At 39.0% G+C, this 24,167-nt stretch overlaps 1 protein-coding gene across 2 annotated transcripts; it reads left to right on the top strand.

Moving 5' to 3' along the window:
* Positions 1-106: 106 nt before the first annotated feature.
* vps39 (VPS39 subunit of HOPS complex) lies at positions 107-24,167 on the top strand. 2 transcript variants are annotated; one of them, XM_085143408.1, is made up of 24 exons: positions 107-723; positions 927-992; positions 1,105-1,169; positions 1,288-1,330; positions 1,479-1,573; positions 3,445-3,543; positions 3,652-3,744; positions 4,259-4,442; positions 6,750-6,870; positions 7,492-7,612; positions 7,872-7,998; positions 8,381-8,523; positions 8,653-8,793; positions 9,963-10,104; positions 11,540-11,626; positions 12,447-12,520; positions 12,599-12,815; positions 13,805-13,933; positions 14,050-14,152; positions 15,002-15,047; positions 15,520-15,669; positions 19,276-19,410; positions 21,647-21,738; positions 22,118-24,167. In XM_085143408.1, exons 1-24 carry the CDS (start codon positions 651-653, stop codon positions 22,197-22,199), a joined length of 2,628 nt encoding a protein of 875 aa, XP_084999534.1. In that variant the 5' UTR covers positions 107-650; the 3' UTR covers positions 22,200-24,167. The 2 variants fall into 2 exon arrangements, with proteins under 2 accessions (XP_084999534.1, XP_084999533.1); XM_085143407.1 differs by having other exon boundaries at positions 7,869-7,998.

The following is a 24,167-nucleotide window of genomic DNA, read 5'->3' as shown; positions in this document are numbered from 1 at the left end:
GTGTCCTTTAAATCCTGGAAATCTAAATTTAAAAAATATATAATATTTAAGTATTTGTGTCATAGATACTGATTTTTCTTTTCGTACGAAACCTCGCGAGAGTGCAAAATACCCGTTCAACTTTCCGTTTAATACAATCCACTGCGCCTTTAATGCTTTCCTCGTGAGCTTACATACTTCAGTCACGTGCCTGTCAAACCCCAGCAGCTCGCGCAGCCGTGTTCAAAACAACTAAGGAAGTAACAAGAAGCTACATGGCTAACGAAAACTAATTGCTGTGGTTTATATAGCGTTTGTGGTTAAACATTTTAGGTTAATTGCAGTTGCGCAGTTGTTAACTTACAGTCTTCGTTCAGATTTCAGTTGCAGTGAGAGGGAGCCGATAGTTGCTCACTTCTTAGCTAAAAGGCTAACGATCAGCTGTTGTTTTGGTCAGGGAGGAAGGTGGCTAACAAGCCAAACTGCATTGCATTACCTAACCAGTTCTCCGTATTGGCCATTCCAAAAAAAGCAAAACTGAACTGTGTTAGTTTATGGCGACATGTAAAGCTGTACCCCCGGACAGATTTATCAGCGATTAGGCGTACGCCCCGTGTGGGATTGATATATCAGAGGGGTGTGTGAGATTGAATTAGCAGCGTCGCTTCAAGATGCACGACGCATATGAGCCTGTACCTATTCTGGAAAAGCTTCCTCTTCAGATTGACTGCCTTGCAGCCTGGGGTGAGTTGTTGACACTTTGGTCCCACTGCTACTCTTTAATTTTGTGACACTGAACTAGTACCGCTGTTTATCGAACTGCAGTCTTAAGTTGTCAAGAAATCATGAGTTGTTTCACCACTGAACACAGGTAACATCTCAGACTTATGTGAAAACGTTATGTCTGAAATTAACTGACCGCATCTTTTGTACCGATTTCCTTACAGAGGACTGGCTGCTTGTAGGAACAAAACCAGGCCATCTCCTTCTGTACCGAATAAAGAAGGATGCAGGTAAGGAGACCAAAGGGGATGTTATCCATTTGGAGGCCGGTTTACCTTTCTGTTGCACGCTTCAAATACCAATGTAAGTAATTCTGATGAACACATTTCTTGTTTATCTTAGGAGGCAACCGGTTTGAGGTCACACTGGAAAAATCCAACAAGAACTTCTCAAAGAAGATTCAGCAGGTATCTGACTTGTTAAGTCGCTTAACCGCAAATTTAGATCTTAATTAAAATTGTTCACCTCTGTTTGTTGACCAGCTTATGTGTGTTTATCTCTTTAACTGTGTTTTTTTTTCTCCAGCTTTATGTTGTCTCACAGTACAAAATTCTTGTCAGTCTCCTGGGTAAGTTTCTCTCAGCAATACATTTTACAGAGTTAAAATGTCATGTAAAGTAAAAATTGGGGGAACCTTGGTCTTGTAAAGGCTTCAAACTAATATCAGTTCTTCATTAACGTGACAACTAAACAAACCGATTTAAACATCCCCACAGAAAACAACATCCATGTCCATGACCTCCTGACCTTCCAGCAGATCACTGTGGTGTCCAAAGCCAAAGGAGCCACACTGTTTGCATGTGACTTGCAGGTCAGTAATAGACCCCTGTTTTGTGTAACTCAGCATGTGGTAACAGAGGATAGATAAGACCTATCAGCTGTCAATTATCTCCCAGTGGTGACTTGTGGTATTGCAATTAAAAAAACAAAAGTATTTTCCCTCACAGACTATAATTCTATAACAGAGGTAGACAGGGCTTCCAGCTTCAAACAGGATTAGGTTCTTCTCTTTTTATTATATTTTATAAGTTTTTTTTGCGTGTGATGTCTTAACCAATAGTACAATAGAGCAGGGAAATGTAGGGGGCTAAAGCAGGATAAAGACTTAGAAGCTAGTCTTGAACTTTTTTTGGTCTTGCAGTCAAACAAGTTTCTGTTTATGTGAGCTGGTGGTTTCTTTTAGTCGGGTATCCAGTTCTCCTTCTAGTAGTGGTATTGTTTCTGCAGTCATATTCTTGCACACATTGCTTCCCATTACAAATGAAAGCAAAAACAGTTTTCACCTGAACAGTTGTGTACACTGCGAGACATACAGCTGCATGTTTGTGAACCATTTAAGAAAAAAGTGAACTAAATTCTAAGATTTGGAGTTATTTTGGTCGTGGAAATTTGAGTATAACGGCTTACAAGCAAAACCAAATCAAACTGAGCATGCCTAGACCATTCATCTTACTTCTGACTGTTTTTAGTAGCCTTTCGAATGTGTTTTCACACAACTCACAAACTTTAGAGAAGCAAATCTAAGACCTAGGTAATTATAATCCTCTGGATTTCATTGTCCTTCATCAGATGGCATCAATACAGGAAGTAAATCTGAGGTTTACCATGGTGCTGCTTACTAACATGCCATTTTCAATTTCTCTTTCAACACTTAACAATAGAAATAAAAAGCAATGTGATGGCTTAGTTCAACTCTGCGTCTGTCATCTGATTTAAGACAACAGTGGGTGTCTTGAAAACAGTAAAGTATCATACATATGGAGGAGTGACATAGGCTACGTTCACACTGCAGGAGAAAGCGCATCAAATCCGACTTTTTTGACCCTATGCGATCCATATCCGATTATGGTATGACAGTGTGAACGGCACTAATCCGATATTTTCAAATCCAATCTGGGTCACTTTCGTATGTGGTACTGAATCCGATACATATCTGATGTTTTAGAAAGCGACTGCTGTTTGAATGGTCATGTTGTATTAAATCCGTCTTTTACGTCACTGACACAAGACAGACGCCAATTATCAGCGCCCGAGAAGACAACGTGAACGCTTCCTGACCATCCAGTGTAGATGTCAGTGAAACTGTTGGGAAGACAGCGTTGGAGAAACGTGAACATTTTATTTGTACTGTATAATCTGCAGATTCTGACAGAAATCTGCAACTATCCTTTGAAGCACCGCTCCTCTCTAAAACAGCAATAAGGATAATTATTAGGCCATATGTAAATAATAAAATAACTTTATAACTTAAAGCAAAATTGGGAAACGTTAAGTCCGAAACAAGTCTTTATATTAACGGCCATCAGTCAAACAATACTGTTTGCTCTGGGTCTAAACAGAGCGCGTTGTGTGTGACGTCTTCTTTTGCGCATGCGGGCTGCTTTGAGGGTTCACACTAGAGCGCGTTTGCTGTCACATTTCATTTGTAGTGTGAACAAGCAGACAAAAAAATCGGATTTGATCAAAAAATCGGAATTGAGCATTAAGACCTACAGTGTGAACGTAGCCAAAAACACAATTTGTATTTAATTGTGCTAAATATGTAAAAACCCTGAACATTTTCTTAGTTTTTTATATACAGTAGCTGCAATATTTTGTCTTGTTTGTTCATCTGTGCTGGACATATATTTTGCCTGACATTTCCTCTCACCAATTGTATATTTTGTCTCCTTTTGTCCTCAGCAAACCAGCTCAGGGGAGGAACAGCTGAGAATGTGTGTTGCAGTGAAAAAGAAACTCCAGCTGTATTACTGGAAGGACAGAGAGTTTCATGAGCTGCAGGTAATGTATACTGGAGATGTGACTCATTATAGTGTGATTCAAGTTTAACAGAATTTTCCAGCGCTTTGACACATTTAGCCATTTTAATGTTTTCGTTTCGTCTGTCAGGGGGACTTTGCTGCACCAGATATTCCAAAGTCAATGGCTTGGTGTGAAAACTCCATATGTGTTGGTTTCAAGAGAGACTATTACCTCATTCGGGTATGTGTTACAGAAAAGGGGTGCAAGCAGCTTCTTTACTTTTCAACTTACTTGTATGTGCTTATAACTTATAATATTGATATTTCCAGCCATAATGTGTTTTTTAAGTGTGGAGAAACTCTCTGTCAAAAGAAAAGAAATATCCACAGAAACCTTTCTCATATTTCACATCTTCCCTTTTCATCTCTATGCCCGGTTTGCTAAGTAGAAATAAATTAATACCTGAAGGTGATGTTTTTACGCCACTTTCTAGAAGCAGACAGTTATATAATGAGTTCCTGTCTTCTTTTTAATGGCTTGACTTTGTGTTTATTTTAAGACTTTTTCCTTTATGCTTCTCTCTTTTGTTTTATCAGCTACATCCAGAAAGTCTGTTAATAATATAGATGTTTCTCCCTAATAGTGTTTTATTGTCTGTGTAAAGCACTTTATAACAGTCTCACACACTGCTAGGATATTATTACTTTATTCTGAATCTCACAGACTCATTCAAACTGCATTTGCTGTCAACTAGATGGATGGCCGTGGCTCCATAAAAGAGCTCTTCCCCACTGGGAAACAATTAGAACCTCTGGTTGCTCCACTGGCAGATGGGAAGGTGGCTGTTGGGCAGGATGACCTAACTGTGGTGCTTAATGAAGAGGGAGTGTGCACCCAGAAGTGTGCCCTGAACTGGACAGATATCCCTATAGCAATGGGTAAGAAAAAGACACAACAGCTGATACGCTGTCCTTGTATTTTAAGCTTTATGTCTAATGTAATCAATCAGCTTGTGAAAAGAAAATATATTAAAAATTTGCTGTCATGTATCCAAGCATGTTAAAAGGGAAAGAAGGAGAGGAAAACCCACACACCACCACCTCAAGCCCAATCCAAGTCTTTATTTATCTATTTCTGACTCATAATGTCTTTGTTAGAGTGTATTTGTTCTTGATATCAATACAAACTGACAGGAAAGTTAAAAGGGCACAAAGCTATCTGCAAACAAGAGCCAAAAATCCTCCCTCAATTCTCTGTGTGGGTTCATCTTTTAGATATTATACAAAGGTGTTTTGCCAAAATGTGTAACCCTGGCAATTGTTTTACCCAAGTGAAAAACAACTGTGTTCACATTTTTTTTTTCTTTTCCTCTTGGGCACTTTCATTTCACAGATTATATACAATAAAACCTCAGAAAAATCCAGCGATTTACCGAAACGAAACTCATGCATTTCAATAACTGTTGTTTCCTTAAGTGTATGAATTCCTGAGGGAGAGCATCGATTGTTTTCTTCGAGGACATTGTTAATGTTAGCATTCAAATTTGTAGAAAACAAACTCTCCTCCCAAAATCCCAGAGCTTCACAGGCAAGAAAGAAAAACCTCAGCAGACCAAATAAAGAAACCACAGCACTAAACAGTTTAATTTCTCGAGGTGACATTTAGCTTTTTTGTTTTGCTCATAAATTCTACAAAACAGTTGGCTTTAAAAATATATATGGAATGAAAGATTATAGTTGGCGCTGGATCAGTTGACCCTGAAGCATCCATCCACTGCTCTACACTGAGGCTTGTTCTCTCACCTCTTTTCACTCCCCAGGTGTTTATATACCACTGCTGCACGTCATTAGATTTTTGTCTTCTTGCTCCTACAGTCTGTGTTTTTTGTCTTGTATCCCTATCCTTTTTCTTTTATCTTTTCCCCTCACCCAGCCAGTCCACTCCCTGAGGCTGGTACTGCTGGTAGGAGATTTCTTCCTGTTAAAGGGGAGTTTTTTCTTTCTGCTGTCACTGAATCCCTATAGGGTCTTCTTTCTACTACTCTAGGGTCTCTACTTAATGCTGTAAAGTGATTTCAGGTGACTATTGTTGTGATAGGTGCTATATAAATACATTCTTGTAGAATTTTTTTAGCAAAAGTGTGGCGATAATCTGAGAATACTCTTTCCTAATTGTTACATTTTAGGTAAGTCTTTCAGTTCTTGTCTTAATAATGGAGAGCTTAATTAATGAACTTGGTAATGGCAGCATCTGTGTGAAGTTTTCAGAATGTCCATATATATTTTTTATATAAATGAGCCTGGTAAAGAAGTGTATAATAATAATAATAATAATGACAATGATGATAATAATGATGATGATGTAAATAGTAATAGTCTATTCTCTTGTTGCCACAGTGACTGGGCTGGTTTGTTCAGCAGTTTACAGATCAGTCAGACCTGTTGTCTAAATACTGCCATTGTTCTTATCCAGCTGCTGTCTGTCTTCTCTTGTCCCCATTCTTCCCGTCCTCCCTCGCTGTCTGAGCTGTGATGCTGTTTTCCACTTGTCAGAACACAAAACTCAGTCTTAGATCAGCTTTTTTTATCCTGTGACTAAGACACCGAAGGTCTGAGGAACTTTGTGACAGAAGAGATGCAGATAAGCTTGTGCATTGTTTTGAAGGGCCTTTTTTTCTGTGCTCACTGGCACGTGGAAAGAAACATTATGAAGGGGAAATGAAGCCTCCAAGCAGTGGTTTCATGCAGTTTGCAATTTCCTCATTTTGAATTAGTCATGATAGTGGTGTTGGCAAGCAGCAATAGAGGCTGAGGGATGGTCAGTTTAGAATATTTCTAACAGAGTGTCCTAACTGCTCAACCAGAAGAGAAGGCCTGGGCTTTATGCTGTGAGTGTCTTTCATCCCATATCCAACCACAGGCTTGACTTGATTGCAGTCTGGTTAGATTCCTTCCTGTATAGCCCTGAGGACCAGAAATCTCATCACAAATGTGGCCCCCTGCTTTCAATATAGATATATTATAGATCTTGTGTGAAGGTCTTTTCACCTTTTATCAGATATTCCTTCTATATGCCTTTAAACATCATGGTAACTACTGCTTTCTTATTATGAGTTTACAGGTGTCGCCAGACACGATTTGGTCATACTACAAGCAAAATGCTATAAATAATGCTATCTTGCCAAAGATTGGTAACATTTTGGTTGATCTGAATATTTATTTATGTTATTCTTTTAATGTTCCCAGAGCATCAGCCTCCCTACATCATAGCAGTTCTTCCTCGGTATGTGGAGATACGGACCTTTGAGCCAAGGCTGCTGGTGCAGAGCGTGGAGCTGCAGAGACCACGCTTCATCACCTCAGCAGGGTGAGGCAGGCTGACCTCTGAAGTTTAGTTTTGCGTGGAAGTCTGATCATTTACATCACGATCTGTTGCATTGTCACACCTTGGATTTATGTTTTTTGCAGTGTAAAAGTCTGGAGAATGGAGTGGAAACACTGAGTTGTATCTTTCCATGCAATCTTACACTAGCTAATTGCTATGTTGGGTTTTAACCTTTCAAGTGTAGTGTCATCCACGCTTTTAAGCCTGACAGTTCTTCTGTTATGATGTATTTTATTTGGGTATACTAAATAATAAAGTCAACAAAATGTTTCATTATAAGGCAAAAGATCTTCTTGTGAAGAGGCTCTTTCTGGAAACAGAAACAGAAAATATTTACTGGTGCAGTATTGTGTAAAAGACTGCAGTGGTATTTGGGCACTTTTGGTAGGTTTGATCATGAATGCTGGCCTTTCCTGATGCTTTCACACTGGCTGCCTTGTATAACATCATTTAACTAACATCCTCGCTTTCATCGGTTCTCCTGGTTTCCATTTCCCATGATAATGATGCCGATAATGGTGGTCCATCCTTTGAAAGAAAAACACTTTTGCTTCAGGCTTTTGTCTCTAATCTTGTTTTCTCCTCCTATCTTATCTTTTACAGGCCAAATATCGTGTATGTTGCCAGCAACCACTTTGTGTGGCGCCTGGTGCCCGTGTCAATAGCCACTCAGATCCGGCAGCTTCTACAGGACAAACAGTTTGAGCTTGCTCTTCAGCTGGCGGTGAGCAGCAAAACCACTCGCATTACTATTAAAGCCCATTATTACATTCCTGAGGATTCAATTTGTGCTTTAGCTCGAAGCATGGGACATTAAAATCACTTATCTTGATTAGGAGCAGCAAGCCCAAACGGTAAAAATGCTTTCAACTTTGGAGTTAATGGTTACCTTATTTAGCAATCTGGCAATCCAGAGACTTATCTGGGATTTTTTACTGTAGCGTGATGAATTCGTTGACTTTCTTTTTTTTTCCTGCCAGAAGATGAAGGATGACTCGGATGGTGATAAGAAGCAGCAGATACATCACATCCAGAATTTATATGCCTTCAATCTGTTTTGCCAGAAGAGATTTGATGACTCCATGCAGGTTTTTGCCAAACTCGGCACAGGTAGGACTTCTGCCAATCCGCAGGGACACCTTTCCTTTTGTTTTCTGACAAACAGCTCAGCAATATGCGCCTATAGCTGAGACGTCTTGAAAATATTTTGTCCACTCGGATGAAGGCATCTGAATTTTCCCAGTATGTTCTTTTTTGCTCCTGTTGCTTACTGTGCATATTGATGGAAGAAATTTATACACGTGATCACTGCATGTTATTACTTCACTTGTGCCTGTATGAGAGTTTATTATTGTGTGATTCTTGCTCTAATGGGCTTTTAATTTCAGTTTTCACAACATTGTGTTATAAACATGTTACTCAAAATATAGTTTCCTTTAATCAATCTAGAAGAAGGTAAAAGTTTTAACAGTTATCCTCCTTTGCTCGGCAGATCCCACACACGTGATTGGACTTTATCCAGACTTGCTCCCAGGTGATTACCGGAAACAACTGCACTACCCCAACCCTCTGCCTGCTCTGTCTGGGGCAGAGCTGGAAAAGGCGCATCTCGCTCTTATTGATTACCTCACACAGGTAGGTGTTTGTGTGTCAGAGAAAAGTGGAAAATTTCATAGAAGTTCGATAAGATTTTTGCTTTAAGGAGGTTTGGTCACTTTTTCTTTTAAACAAACCCTGATTTTTATTTTTTTTCTGTCCTCAAAGAAACGGAGCCACCTTGTGAAACAGCTGAATGACTCTGACCCTTCTACGACGTCTCCTCTCATGGAGGGCACGCCTACCATCAAGAGCCGCAAAAAACTCCTGCAGATCATCGATACCACCTTGCTGAAATGTTACCTTCACGTAAGACATAATTAAGACTTTTGAGATAACCCTCTCGAGCAGTTTAGATTTCACATAAATAAAAGCCCGCACACACAAAGCAGGGGTCCCTGGGCCCTCACACCTCAGACTGTAGTTTAAGTTTAAAGAACAGCTTGCTATTGTCAGCAAGCCTACTCCGAATGTTTATACTTTGCGATACAAGTTATATCAGCTCTGACAAACTTGGCAGCTTTCACCATCCATTTACAGTAAAAGGAAGTGATCTCGACAAACAGACAAAACTCTTCAACAAGTGACAGGTGTATCATCTTCTTTATTAAGATGTTTTAAAAATGTAAATGTGAATGAAATTGATCAACAATTTTCCAAACACTCACTTATGTTTCACCATATAAACAGCAGCAAACAGACTATAAACATATGTTGTAAAGATGATGCATTAGACATGACCAGGGCTATGTAATGTCACAAAATGATGCAAACAAATACAGGCGTTCTTTCACAAGCACAATATAGCTGCACATCTGATGGAATACAACGCAGGCAAAGCATAATAAAACATAAAGTCCTCTATAAGAAATCACAAACATGCTTACAGTCCCAAAACTCATCATTGAATTCTTTTGAATATCAGCAACATAAAATACTCAGTGCTTTCCAGAAACTGACAAAGAATGATGGCTCTACTATGAATGACAATGACCGTGAGTGCATGTGATTCACTTTCTGTTTCTCTCTTGTAGAAACTGACAGCAACATTAGGAAACTTGATATGTAGCCATAGGGGTGTGTGTTAAACAGTTAATGGGCAGGTTTAGAGTGTGTTAGTTTGACTGTCATTGAGGCGTGACAGCAGCAGCACTGTGGGTCCGGTGTTGACTGAGTGAAGTAGGTACCTGGGAAACCAAACAAAACTTTGAATTTATTATGCAAACTTAGTTTCAGTCCTCATCTATGGAGAAATGGTAACTTGCGTTGGAATGTGGGATAAGATGTATGTAAGAAAGTTTCTCTGCTTACTGCTTGGGCTTAGCATTAGCAGCTTAACTGTCTGAATTTGCCTTAAAGTCCTTTGCAGCTAGTTTAATATGAGCGCGTGTTTGCGATGCTGGGAATACGTGCCAGATTGCTTAAATAATAAATAGCAACAGAAACTGTGATCTGCTTTTTATCCTCACCTCATCCAGACAAACGTGGCCCTTGTGTCCCCCCTCCTTCGTCTGGAGAACAATCATTGCCACATCGAGGAGAGCGAGTATGTCCTGAAGAAGGCTCACAAGTACAGTGAGCTCATTATTCTCTATGAAAAGAAGGGCCTGCACCAGAAAGGTAATTGTCAAGCTGCTGACTTTTAAATCCTAAAATCTCATTAATTTTCCATGTTAGAGGGGCTTTGTATTATTAGGGTACTTGTTTGTCATCTTCTTCTGATAATGATAAATGAGATTGCTGTATTCATTATTGATGTAAGGTAAAATATTTAAAACATTTTTTCTTTTCACACACTGAAAGTGATCAGTCTTACAAACAGAATATAAAGCATGGATCCTTTCAATTGGATTTGCAGGGAGAAGTTTCTTTGGAATAACAACTTGAATTCCATTTGATTAAGTGTGATTTAGATCATAATAATTCAAGTGAAATGGATAAGATTTATACACCTTCAGCTGTGTTAGACTCCTCTGGAAAACTGGCAGGTATCACACTGTTGGTTTCAAGTGAGAGTTCAAAGTCAAGTGATTTCTCTCTCAAGCTTGTCGACATGTTGGTTGACTTTCTCTTTTTAAAACTGGGAATAAGAGAGGATGGCTTTTGGGGTTTTTTCCCCCCCTTATTTTCCATATTTTTATAATCAAGAAACAAAGCTTGAACAATGGCTTGTTGTACACCAAACCTTAAGTGTTTGCCTTTAGCTGGTTGAAGTCCATCTTTGAGAGAATTCAAATTACTGTCGGTGTTTAATACATGCAAGTTAATTTTCTTTTTGTCTCTTTTGCCATGATGCGTATGCACTTGTTTAAAATATAAGTGACGCTGTGAAATATCTTTTGAATTGATGAGCTGCAGAGAACAGCTATGTCAATCAGCTGAATAATGACTGCCATCACAGTTAAAGTGATTTGTCAGTGTGGTTTATCTGTTGCAGAACTCAGCATGGCAACTGAATGCATAATAATAAAATGCAATGAGACATCTGTTTCCAGCTTTGGATGTTGTATTTGGAGTTCGCTATATAAGTGGCAGCTCATTTGATCACAGATCTGCTCTGCTTTTGTCAGCGGTCTTGTCATTACCTCCCAAACACAAAAGCCATTGTGAGCGTAACCATTTCAGTATGTTTAAGTTATAAACTCGTAGCTGTGGTTGCACAGATTATCTCAGAGGAGGTTTCCTGCATGAGGTCGACTGGTCATCCTTGTGAATCAGAGCTGCCTTAACGCTCTTTGTTTCTGCTGGTACTCGCTGGGCTGTTCTCGCAGAGAGTGCATCTGGTTTTAATTGGCCTGCTGCAGTTTGGGCTTGTGATGTCATGCTGCTCAAGTCTGCCTCTCTCTGCGTCTGCCAATTCAAACCAGCTGTTCCAAAACACAGATTAACACTTTGCATATGCCTCGACCAATTTCTGTTGGTGGAGGACTTATGTAATGTAGAGCAGAGCAGACCACATCTTGCTACTTTCACTCAGGCAGACGTCACTTTTGTTCTAGTTCCTCTGTTATTCACCTCTCGTTACTTTTTCTCAAACCTGTTTACACTCTCGCAGCTCTGCAGGTGCTGCTCGACCAATCCACCAAGGCCAACTCTCCACTTAAGGGCCACGAGCGAACAGTGCAGTACCTCCAAAGACTGGGTAAGGATCAACAGCTGGCTCAAGCCTGTTAAATTTGTTGATGGGATTTTGGAAAATTCTCAGAGAAAACATTCATGTTGATTGATTATGGATGTTGGATATAACTGATCTGCAGTGATTTGCGTGTCTGAGTTGAATTACATGGGAGCGTATAAAAAAAATTATATTATTTTTCTTATTTCCTTTGTTTTGCTATGAAACTTTACATCTATATACCGTTTGCTTACTGGGTGTTCAACAGCTAAAATTGCTGTAGTACTTTTTGAATTCCTATGAGGTGAATAAGGTAATGACTAGAATGAGTCTTTATAATGAAATGATTAAAATTCTTTCAGTAGTCTGTGTTTCAACTGTGCTTTAAGAATATAATTTGGCTTTTGATTGTGTTTTTGTTTATTGTAAATGTTATTTTAAACTCAACACCAACCCTCTGAAACTGTGGACTCTTCCAGCTTCACTGGGACAGTTTCATTTGCTTCAATTAGCTGTGTTTAATTATTTAAATTATTTATTTATTTTAAAAAGTCCAAAACTGTTTTATTCAGTTATCATTAGTATTATTATTATTTTCCGTTCGCAACAAAATTCTAAATGCAGGACACAACAGTAAAACTCATTTGTTGTTTTGTACAGTATTGAACTTGTTCAGTTGTATAAAATGTATTCATGTTATTGCACTGGAGTCCAGTCAAACAATATGTTAATTTTCTTATAATTAATTATTCCCTGAGGTCGGAAATGTTTACAGGCTGATTAAAACCTAATGATTCGAGTTGTAAGTTAAGCCCACTTAGCCATCTTAAGACCTCTGTGCACACAGGAGCAGAGAATCTGGGTATAATCTTTGAGTTTTCTCCCTGGGTGCTGAAGACGTGTCCTGAAGATGGCCTGAAGGTGGGTACAACATTTACATGCATTGCCACGACTTCCTTTTTATTACCCACTGGAGTAAAAACCCGTCTTCCTGCTCAGATCTTTACAGAAGACCTGACAGAAGTGGAGTCGTTGCCCAGAGACAAGGTGCTGCAGTTTCTAAAGGATGGTTTTAAGGAGCTCGCCATCCCATATTTAGAGCACATCATTTACGTGTGGGAAGAGCAGGGTCCCGAGTTTCACAATGTGCTAATCCAGCTCTACCTGGGCAGGGTTCAAGTCCTCATGAAGGAGTACCTCAAGTTGCTGCCTAAAGGTATGAGCAAGAATAAACCTGAGTACACTGAGTGTCTGGGCATGAAAAAGTTTTACAGTTAGCCTTTTTTTTCCTGTTAGACTATGTAAATAAGTTACGTTGTTGGGCACATATCACATTGATAAATTATTAGTTAACATACACAATAACCTCCTTTTGCTGTGGAGAAATGTGGAGGAGTGTAATTGTAGCATCAGAGTAGCAGGGTGATGTGACCTTGGAGCTTTGAAGGCTTTCTAGCAAACCTGGCCTTTTTGAAGTTGAGTTCACTTTTAAAGACTTTATTTTTTAATTGTATTTTAGAATTTTTATTTGATTTCATTACCGCACTGCATATGGATTCACTCTGGCTCTTCTTGCAGAGAGTATTCTCTCACCGCTGTTGCAAATAAAGTCTGTGTCAGAACTGATTATCAGGTCCATCCATCTCTTACTCTTGAAACACCTTTTAATGCACCTCCAAGCAGGAATGCTCGTTATTGTGCACTCTGTTTAAAAACAAAAACCAAACCCCCATAAAACTTAAAAACAGCTAATGAAATAAGAAAAACCCCATCCTTGGGCCAGCTATTGCTGCATTTCATGATAAACTGGAATGCAAGCACACACAGCCCTCAATATTAAAGAGTTTCTCTAGGCTTATTGTGATCGTTGGGTACAAGGCTGGGAATATATGTGGTTAAATATATTTTTACTTTGGGCATATGATAAATCATCTTGATATTTACCTTTTCTGGAATTTAATAATTCAGTGATTTATTTTTTTCATTAATATAGTTATAATTTGTCAAAGAACAGTAAGATAAACCCTCATATTACTACTTCTACATCACAAGTGATCTAAAACCCCCCAAAATGGCAATAACCACAGTAGACAAATATGAAGAGCAACACCCATTCTTAAAAACGGAAATAGCTTTTTTTTTTTTTTCTCCACAGACTCACCTATTATCTGAACATCTCTGTAATAAAATGCTCTGTTATTGTAGGCGCTTCAGCTGTTCCTGCAGGGAAAGAGAATGGTGAACTGGGAGAGTTCAGGAACAAGCTTTTGACGTTCCTGGATATTTCTACATGCTATGAACCTGCCAGACTCATCAGTGACTTCCCCTTTGATGGTAGGATGTTGCTTACACTGAGATGACAGGTTTTATCTACTGTTTGCTTGGGAAATACAAATAAAGACGTGAGTTTAACTATGCCATGATCCTTGACTTTTGTTTCCATGTTGAAGGCTTGCTGGAGGAACGGGCTCTGCTTCTGGGTCGTATGGGTAAACATGAACAAGCGCTCTTCATCTATGTACACATCTTGAAAGACACCCACATGGCTGAAGAGTGAGTATTCCTGCACACTGAAAAGTAACACCAATCAACAGCTAATATGACTGATGTTAAACTGTCAAAGTATTTCCTGACTCAGTCACGAACTTAGGTCATTTCCTGAAGTCATATTTACATGCATTTTGGATTCCATAGTGTAATTCAGTTTTGTTTATATAGCGCCTAATCTCAACAATAGTCACTGTGAGGCACTTTACATCACAAGGTAAAGACCCCACAATAAGACAGAGAAACCCCAATAATCAAATAACCCCCTGTGAGCAACCACTTGGGGACAGTGGGAAGTAAAAACTCACTTTTAACAGGAAGAAACCTCTGGCAGAACCAGGTTTGGGAAGGGGTGGGCATCTGCCACCACAAAGAACAAAAGGGCATACTGTGGAAGAGAGTCAGATTATTAATAACTAATGATTACATGAAAAGTGGTGTCTAAACACATAGTGAGTGAAAAAGAAACCCTCACTGATCCAGCCCCAACTATATGCTTTATCATATAGTTGGGGTCCTGACTATGAGTAGTGGTTTACATATTTGGCCCAACAAGTGAAGGGTTCTGGCCTGATCCCGAGAGGAGGCACAAACCCCTTCGGGGTTGCATGAGAAAGGGCATTCGGTGTTTAAAAACTTGCCAAATCAAATATGGGCCGCTGCCTGAAGGGTGACGCCTTGTGAATAAGGGAGCAGCTGAAAGTAGCTCTATATTTAACAGCATTTTCTGCAAGGCAGAGCCAGTGTAATTACCTGCAGTGCTGTGTTTGTCCAATCAGTCAACATCATAGCACTAAAAAGAGCAATTTTATATTATCACGTATTTGCTAATGCTTCTCTGTGTGCTCTTTGCAGATACTGTCACGGACATTACAACAGTTCAGTGGAAGGAAATAAAGATGTGAGTAGTTTTCAGTGTAATTCTAGGTTGTTGAGTTTGTTGTGTCCTCCTGGATTTTATTAAAGTTATGTTTATTATTTTATGACCACATTTTTCAGTTTGTATGCTTTGCTGCCTTCTGATAAGCACATTTGTGTTCACAGAACATGCTATACAACTATAATGAATTATTTATGCTGCAAGGAGCATTGCCAGCTTTACAAAAAATTAAAAAAAAATAAATTTCTTCCTCACTTAACTAGAAATGACAGCTGACATGACAGCATGTTGTTGGCCTGTTTGTCTGCCTGTTCTGTTCTCTTGAATGCCTCTTTAAATTTATGTATGCTTGGCAGAAATGTTCACTTGGACTCGAGGATGAGGTGCTTTAAGCGTTAGTAGTCAAACCTCACGAGACAGGTTTTTGGCCATAACTTGAGGTGCTAGTTTGTCAATTAAGCACATTATTAACAGCTGTATTTCTGCTCTGTAGGTTTATCTTTCTCTGCTGCGAATGTACCTGTCACCTCCTGATGTCCACTGCCTGGGGCCAATTAAGATGGAGCTTTCTGAGCCTCAGGCCAACCTCCAGGCAGCCCTGCAGGTCCTGGAGCTGCACCACAGCAAGCTCAACACCACCAAGGTACACAGTGATTGCATAAGCAGGGTATTTCTCACCAGAGTGACTCACTGCTGCCTAGTCTCTGCTAGCGATTCTGTTATTTCTTTGTATAGTATGGAATGTTTAACAGCATCAAGTCAGATCAGGCTCTGTTAGTGTCTAGTGAGGCCAGTTAGTGACTGACGGTAATTGAGTTTGAATTTTATGAGTCCCCTGACATAAAATAACTCCACTTTGCTTAACAGTAACTCATAAACCCTCAAACATCTCACTCAATCAATTAAAGTATTTTCTAACTCAATCCAGGACAGAGTTGGCCTGTTTAGGCTGGATTAAAATTAGGTTAAAAAAACCAGCTTTAACAGTGACACGCACTCAGTGACTTACACAAAATTAATAATCTGACATTTATTAAAAAAAAGAAAGAAAGCAGCCACTGAGCAAAATGCAGATTCTTTAAAGATTTAGTTTGTTTATAGCACAAAATGAAAGCCGCTCGCACTGCTGGGGGTAATCAAGCTGCTGTCTTTTGACAGAAGGATTCAGCAAAGCAGAAAAACATGTCCAACAGAGTGCTGGTCTCCCCTGAGAGGCATCTGTGGTGAAGTTTCTAAAACTTACTTTGTGTAACTTGTTAAAAGACCTGCACCCAAAACCAAAATAGCAAGAAGTTAATTAAATAAAAGATGTTACACTGAAAAGTGGCTCGTAACCCATTTTGCTTGTCAAAATATCATTTCACAATCCCCCACTCACTCCCTCCAAATGCTGTGAAGAAAATATCTCTTGAAGACTACTTTATAAAGTCGTTTTTCTGTTTTTAACACCGCCGTAGTCGCCGTGTCAACTGATTTGGTTCATAAACTCTCATCCAGCCAAATTTGCATTGGTTTGACTGTTGATGGTGTAGAAGAGTGCTACATCAATAGCTGTATTCTTGAGTTAATCAGTTTTATTTTTGGCCAGAGGGGGAAAAAGATTACCTGTTAAAGTTTCCACACCTTTAAATTCACCCACCCTAATTGATTATGTCAAATTGGGTGACACAATTAAGGTCATTATTGTTAAAAATAAAACTAAGGGTAATTTAGGTTTAGGTAACTGAAATGAGGCCATTAGAACATGAAAAATGTAAACTGAGTACTAAAAACTTAACAAAAAAATAAATATATACAGGAGATATCTTCACTTAGTCTTTGTCACCTTGGTCTAATCTTAATTCAGAAGACATATAAGCTGGTGTGGTGCTCACCTTACATGTGAAAGATCCTTTTTTTTCAGTCCTAGGAGACACTAATCCAGCATCGGGGGTTCACAAGCTAGTGTACTCATAGTTCCAGTTCCAAGCCTAGATAAATGCATCAGAAAGGGCATGAAGTGTAAAATCTGTGTCAATTCAAACATGGATCTATCCACTGTGGTGAGCCCCCATGGGAAATAAAGGAGCAGCCGAGAGTACCTACTTTGTGTTGCAATACCTTTTTATAAAACCTCTCAAATCTTGCCAAAAAGTATCTTACATGACTATGAAGATGATACTATAGATATTTGAGTTGCGGTTCTTCTCATAGGGGTAATCATAGGGGTAGGGGTAGAACATACTTCCAAAGATTTTATGCTGGATACCCTTGAGCATCCATGCAACCTTTTCTGTTTAACCAGACCTACAAGTGCACTGACTTGTGACTGCCCATGCCTGGGTTACTGGTAAGCTCTATTATAGTTATTTCTGCTGTGAATAGCAATTTTTTTTTTAAAGATTTGTACTTTATTAAGACTGATAGTGGTTTGATATGACTTCAGTCAAAACATTTTTTTGACTGCAGCTCTAGTTTTTGGTTTTTCTGAATAATCCAGCTAACAGTTACACAAAAAAACTCTTAATGTCTTAGCATGAAGGAGAGCAGGCGTGGCTTTTCAGAGACCTCTTTGTCTCTGTTAAAGTTTAAACACATAAATCAAGAATGTTTGTCGTTCTGGGTTATGTTCTTGTTGTAAAATGCGCTCCAACAGCCTCCCTATTCTGTCTGTGACTTAATGAACATGTGACTCTTTGAGAAAGGCACTGCTTATCCGTGCAGAGTGCTTCATCCCATCTTTCTGTGCTGCACACCCTCATCGGCTTTACTGGCACCCCGCTTTCATTTCCCATGGATTTTCTCCCTGAGTCTGCCTTGCCGTGACAAGATGACAGAAAACTTTATGCAAAACATCTGATGTGTGTTTTTTTGTTTTGTTTTGTTTTGTTTTTTTTAATGTCACTTTTTCATTTTTTCACTCACATGCTAGCTATTTAAAATAGGTTTCATTGTACTCCAACAAAATGAAAATGAACAGTTTTAGTGAATAAGAAATCAGCAAGATAATTCTAATCAATGAATGAATGGTCCTATAGATACGGCCTTGGCGATGTGGCTCTTCCAGGAAATATTAATGGTGGCACGAAGCATGCAGTTTTGGTTTTGATCCAATTTCTTGCTCAGCAGTTTGTTCAAGGGCAACAGTAGAGACTCACTGAGCAGGATCACATCAACACACGACTTAAACACTTTAATTCTGGCTAACTTTTACTCAGAGCCTTCCACATCTTGGCAAGATGCTCCCGCATTTGATGGTAGATCTGTCCTTGGTGAGTAGAATAAAGCAGTCGGCCGGTGCATTGATATTAGTTTGAGATTTCAAGGTGGACACCGGTTCCCTGGGCAGCACTTTTGACTTCATGTAGGAAATCATGTGCATCTTCAATCTTGGATTCAGGAAAGCAGATGTCAATTGCAAAATTGAGGTCCTGAAGAACCACAGCCAGTTTCTAGGAGCTTGGTCTTCGCCTCAGTGAGACATCAGTGCAGTTGACCACCTTACGATGCACAAGGCAGAAAGATCTATAGAAACACTTTAAACATAAAAAATGTAAGTGCTAGTGGCATCATTGAAGGGTAATTGATTAGCGTAAAGACTTTGCTGTATTTCAAAATGTGCATATTATTTAAGGTTATTGCACAGTCTGTTATTGCACGTCTCTGTTTAATGAAAAAAATACAGTTGAATCTAAATCCAGCTCTGTTTTTCAGAAGAAAATGCTCGCTCTGTGCTCTGTGCTCTATGCTAGTTGTTTGGGTTTAACGAGGTAATTTGTAGTAATTTTATTAGATTATATGAAGCAGGAGGACAGGAAAAAAACTAGAGCTTGATTGTGTTTAGTTTTTCTAAACGGTCACGTAAAAGCACGCAGGAGATGTAATTTAGTTGTTGTGAAGGAGAGGAAGATGCAGTTAGAAGTTTGGAGGATATCATGTAACACAAAGTGGGACAGCAAATTAGTTTTTCCCAGAGAGGTGATTTGATTTGCCGTTATGACTTTGAAATGATGAACAAGTATGTAATAAAAAGTCTAATGGATTTGAAAATGACTATTACACGTCACTATCATTGCTGCTTTTGAAATTTGTTGCCCCACAACATGAAAATTACCAGCACTGCTGTTTATAAAAAATATACTTTTAAAGTCTGTGTTTGCCGTTTAGTATTCCTCAGAAGTCCCTTATGCCTTTGAAACCTTTTTAAATAGCAAGGTGTGGTCAGTAGTGTTTACCAAGCTGGTGTTTTGTTTTTCTTTTCTTTACTCAGGCCATCAATTTGCTCCCAGCAAACACTCAGATCCGTGAGATACGGGTTTTCCTGGAAAGCGTCCTGGAGGAGAAGGCTCAGATGAAGCGCTGCAACCAGGTGCTGAAAAGTCTGCTGCAAGCCGAATTCCTGAGGGTGAGTCCTGGAGAGCGGGTTCACATAATGACTTCTGAATTTTAATACTTGATATATGCTAGCAAGGAATTTAGGCCTCTGCCCTCTTCCTTAAAAGATTTTTTACTTTAGGCTGACATCTGAGAAAGGCACGATCTGATATCGTCGTGTTGGTGTTGTTCCCAGATCATCATGAAAATGTTGTTCCAGGTTTAACATTGCAAGTGACCAATCATTGTTGTGACGTTATTCTTTTGCGCGCCAAGCCATCCCTGCATTTATGAAATGCCAATGTTGCAAGGACAATACTAATTCTGCTTACCGTTTATTAAAGGGTTAGGGTCAGGGTCCGTTGATCGGCAGACAGAGGCGGTTTCTCGCAGCTTAAGTACAGTTTTTTGTTTTACAGCGGTTTTTCCCAAAGTCGCAAAAGTATGACGTCACAACATTCTGATTGGTCACTTGCAATGTTGATCTTGGAACAACACTTAGTATGATGATCTGGGAACAACACCAACACGACAATATCAGATCGTGCTCTGAGGAAGAGTCCAGACATGTTCAACAACGCCCGAGCGAAGCAGAGGTGTGCATGTCTGAGAGTTTTTCTGTCCTCATGTTGAAGGATAGACAGCTGATGTTTTAGAGGGGTACAGTTTCACTTGGGAGAAAATATTTTAAATATGAAATTTATTAGCGCTGTTATAGGAAACATATGTTTGTTTTCCTTCAATGGCTCATTAAGAATTATTAAGAAATAAAGAAGTTACCGGTACACCACAAGGCCAGTGACACAAACAGGAATGTTCAGTGAGCTTACTTCACCTGAAATGAAGCCCCCCTTCCACCCCCACTAAAACTGAAAGTTAATATTTTGACCTGGTACAGTGCTCCTGCATTACCCCCATCTTTAATTAGATTGTTTTCCTACTTTTTTTGTTCCCAGATCTCTCGGAATATTTAGAAATTAGTTAAAGAATTTTTTTAATAAATTGTAATATCAATAACACAGTGGACAGTCAAAGTTTGCAACAGTTAATGGCTAAAAAGGACATTTTTCTAACTTCTCAAATGTGTTTTCCAGTTAGATTTTTCTCGTTAACTCTTACGTCATTCTCCATTTCTTAGAGTAGTTATAATATTGCATTTCTTTTTATTGCTTTTATTGTGTTTGCTGTGCTTTATTAGAAAATCACCTTATGAAAGTAGGATTCATTTCAGTAGCAGTAGACTGGCCATGGGTTGCATGTCTGCAGTTAACTAGATGAGCCACATTTGCATAACGTTTATCTTCTGTTGGTGGCCAGTTTTTAAAAAGACACCACAAAGTTAAATAAGGAAAAAATCAATTTTTTAAAAATCGTTTCCTTTTAATCAAACTAAAACTATGATGTTGTCAGATCTCTGCAAATCAAAAAGAATTACTGTTATTATAATCAACAGTAGTTTTGCTTGATTAGCAGACCCAAACAGCTTATTTCCACATTAAACGTAACAAATTAATTTAAAACCATATCTGTGTGCTTTCTCTCAGTGGCAGGGCAGATTGTCGCATTAGCAGTGAAACAATGCCTGCTACAAAAGATGAGCTTAAAGGGTCACAGCTGACATCAGTTTGCAAGCTAATTAGCTTCACACTAAACAGCTTGCACACATATGTCCAGATGTCAATTTGATGCCCTTAAATGCTGGCCTGGTTCAACTGTTCAATATTGCTGTAGTAATGGAAACTGTGGGCAGTGAGTACAAATGCAACATATTTGTTTTCTTTTCCTAATGTATATATTTCTTTAACACATTTTTGTCTCCTTGCGATACATAAAAAGTACTAAGATAATTGCGTGAGTAATTAAACTGATATCTCAAATGAACAGCATAAATCTGTGCTACATATATATTTTTTAATATTTACATTTCATATGCTCGTCTGTCATCTCCAGAGCTATTTGAGAATTATTCATGAGGTCCACATCTGACAGGTTGAGCTGAAGTAGTCTCCAATCCAGGGTGTTAAATAAACAGGAGCTGTAGTGACACTGGCAGAAATTGTCACTTCAAATCATGTCCACAATTTGATTTCTTGTGCGTTATTTCTTCAAAGCAGGAGAGTCCACACTCCTCCATCCGTCACGCTATATATTTGTGCTGAAATGGTGGACGACAGAGCGTTCGAGATGGAGGTTTTGTACCTTTATAATCGAGTGACTGTGCTGGAGAAAGACGATTTAATGTCTGTGTTCCTGTCATTTGATTTCAGGTGCAAGAGGAGCGGATTTTCCACCAGCAGGTTAAATGTGTTATTACAGAAGAGAAGATCTGCAGAGTCTGCAAGAAGAAAATAGGAAATAGGTAGGACTGTCCTGTTCAGATTTAGGATGCTGTTGTTTTATATTTACTTGGTTTTCAAATTTTATCTTTGTTTGATTGATTTTGGGTTTTCTTCTCCATTCTTTTGCTGAAAATATGAGTATATGACAAATATTTGAATCTTAAAACTGAAAAGTGGGATGATTTGTTTGCTCTATAGACACATTAACTCTCACTGATGTGGGGTTATGTATTCTTATATGCACGTTTATTAATTTAGTTGTATTTTCTTATGAGACTAAAGCTGCTGTTAATACCACATACACATAGTTTACTCCTTCAGCTTTCATTTAATGCTTGTTTATGTGCTCGTAACAATCAGTAGGAAAGCATTCACACATCTGTTTATTTTCTCTTTCAGTGCATTTGCCAGGTATCCCAATGGAGTGGTGGTGCATTACTTCTGCTGCAAAGACCGCAACATTTGCCCCGCTGAACAGTAACATCTCCACAGTAGAAATAATAAATTGCCCTCCTTTCTTCGACTCCTTGGACATCTGTGAACTAGAAATACACGTGGTAGTTGGAAGTGCTTAGAATGGGACGCTTTTGTCCAAAGCACGTCAGAGGATTTTGCTTGCAGATTCTTTTTAACCTGAGTTGACCTCCCGTTGTCATGCTCAAACCACAGAGCAGAAGTTGACTTTCAGAAGTTGACTTTCTCTCTCTGTGCATGAAGTAGCAGTAGGAATGCCCAGGGTCGTTCAGCAGGTGGGGAGAGACAGGGAGTGAGGTAGACGTTGACATTTGAAAAGCATGTGTCGCTGTAACTCTAGAAGGGATTCGCGGCTCTACGGTACACATTCCCGCTGAGGAAAACGGACACTATTGACAACTGTAACAACAGACGTTGTGCATGCACTCACCAGGAGATGATTACAAGCCTGCTTTACAGTCTCCCTTCCCTCCTGTTGCGCTGCATCGGCCTCAAACACTGCTTCATATGCCATATAGACTCTGCAGGAGTACTGGTGAATGCCTTCTGCGACTCTGAAGATTGTCTCTCATGACTTGTCATTGCAAGTGATGGTACTTACTAAAACAGCTTTACAGTACATTTGTGTTTTTTGTGTTTTATTTAATCATCTGTTGCATCTAACATATTTTCCTCGTTTGTTTTTTACAGTTTAAATATTATCGCTCTAAATTCACTCTCCACTGTTTTAATGTCTCGTTTGTCGTTGTTGTCTTCTTTGTCGTGGAATAATTTTTTTTAATTTAAACTTTGCAACTCTTAAGGAGCACTCGCTCAGTTTCTCCCCTGGTTTGCTTCACCTATGAGCCACCGCATTGAAGCCACCTGCCTTATACGGTCTAGGCCTCCCTCGTGCCCCTGTGACCCATCAGGGCGTGATTGCAGTGCGTCCTGTGGGTTACAGGGCGCAGCCTCCATGGATCTTCCTGCTCAATCTGACTGGGATCTTTGGGAATTTGGGAGCTAGGTCTATGCCATGTGCTCTTCCAAAGTTGTTTTTTTCCTGAAGAGGGAAACTGTTTCTGTCAGGGTGTGCCGTTGCCATGGAAGATGATCAATAACATGTGATGTGTAGCTTTAATGTTGTGGTTTATTTAGTTGGTTCAGTGACATAAATGTCTCTCCAACTATGTTAATAATATTTTTTTTCTAAAGAAACTTTACAAAACAGTGTTTGTTTGTTTGGGTTTTTTTCCTTTGTCATACATGAAATTTAATATATTTGGGTTTATTAAAGGCTTTCTTTGCTGCTTTGAAGACTAATGGAATAACTGATGTAAATATTACTGATTTATGCCCTTTGCTGTGACCATGAGTCTCAGCTTTAGCCACTGTAACTTTTTCTTTTACGTATAAGGCTGTTGCCTGGTTTGCTCTGGGGCAGATTAAAAGTGTTGTAACTTTGTCCTGTTTGTTCATGTTAACTCGGATCTTTGCTTTTTCATTGCAATAGTATCTTCAAATGACAAATTACTGTTCACCTGGGAGGTATTTAACGAAAGCAATGCTCCCCCAGTTTATTATGAATAAAGTTAAAGCAATGAATGTATGTTTGGTTTTGTTTTGGGATTATTTTTTTTTCTTGGTCCGTGTTGTCAGTGACGCTGTTGTTTGGATATCTGGACGACTGGAAGAAAAAAAATAGATCTTTCTTGTAATTTGTAGCATTTTCTACATCCCTTCTTCCTTGAAATATCTCCTCTTCTTCTGCTTTTAGAGGTTTGCACACATTCTCTGCTAAGACTGTTTCACATTTTTGTTTTTTAAGTATTGTTTTGTGGAAATTATTGTTACCACTGAGTGTATACTGTATAAAGACTAAGAGGGTAGATGACATATTTCTCATTGAAGTTATTTGTTTCTGAAGAGCAACCCAGCAGGTCGGTGCAGTCTGTCTGTTTGGCTATAATCAGTAATAAACATGCATTTCCACTCA

This window comes from Neolamprologus multifasciatus, chromosome 19, assembly GCF_963576455.1.
Source record: "Neolamprologus multifasciatus chromosome 19, fNeoMul1.2, whole genome shotgun sequence".
NCBI lineage: Eukaryota > Metazoa > Chordata > Actinopteri > Cichliformes > Cichlidae > Neolamprologus > Neolamprologus multifasciatus.
The sequence above is the reverse complement of the archived record's forward strand: the minus strand, read 5'-3'. Positions and strand labels throughout refer to the sequence as shown.

Excerpts from the sequence above, each read along its gene's own strand:
- vps39 (XM_085143407.1), top strand. The coding sequence starts at position 651 with ATGCACGACGCATATGAGCCTGTACCTATTCTGGAAAAGCTTCCTCTT. Across the intron at positions 13,934-14,049 it reads CAGTGACTTCCCCTTTGATG|GCTTGCTGGAGGAACGGGCT; the intron begins GTAGGATGTTGC and ends TCCATGTTGAAG. Across the intron at positions 15,670-19,275 it reads GCAAGCTCAACACCACCAAG|GCCATCAATTTGCTCCCAGC; the intron begins GTACACAGTGAT and ends TTCTTTACTCAG.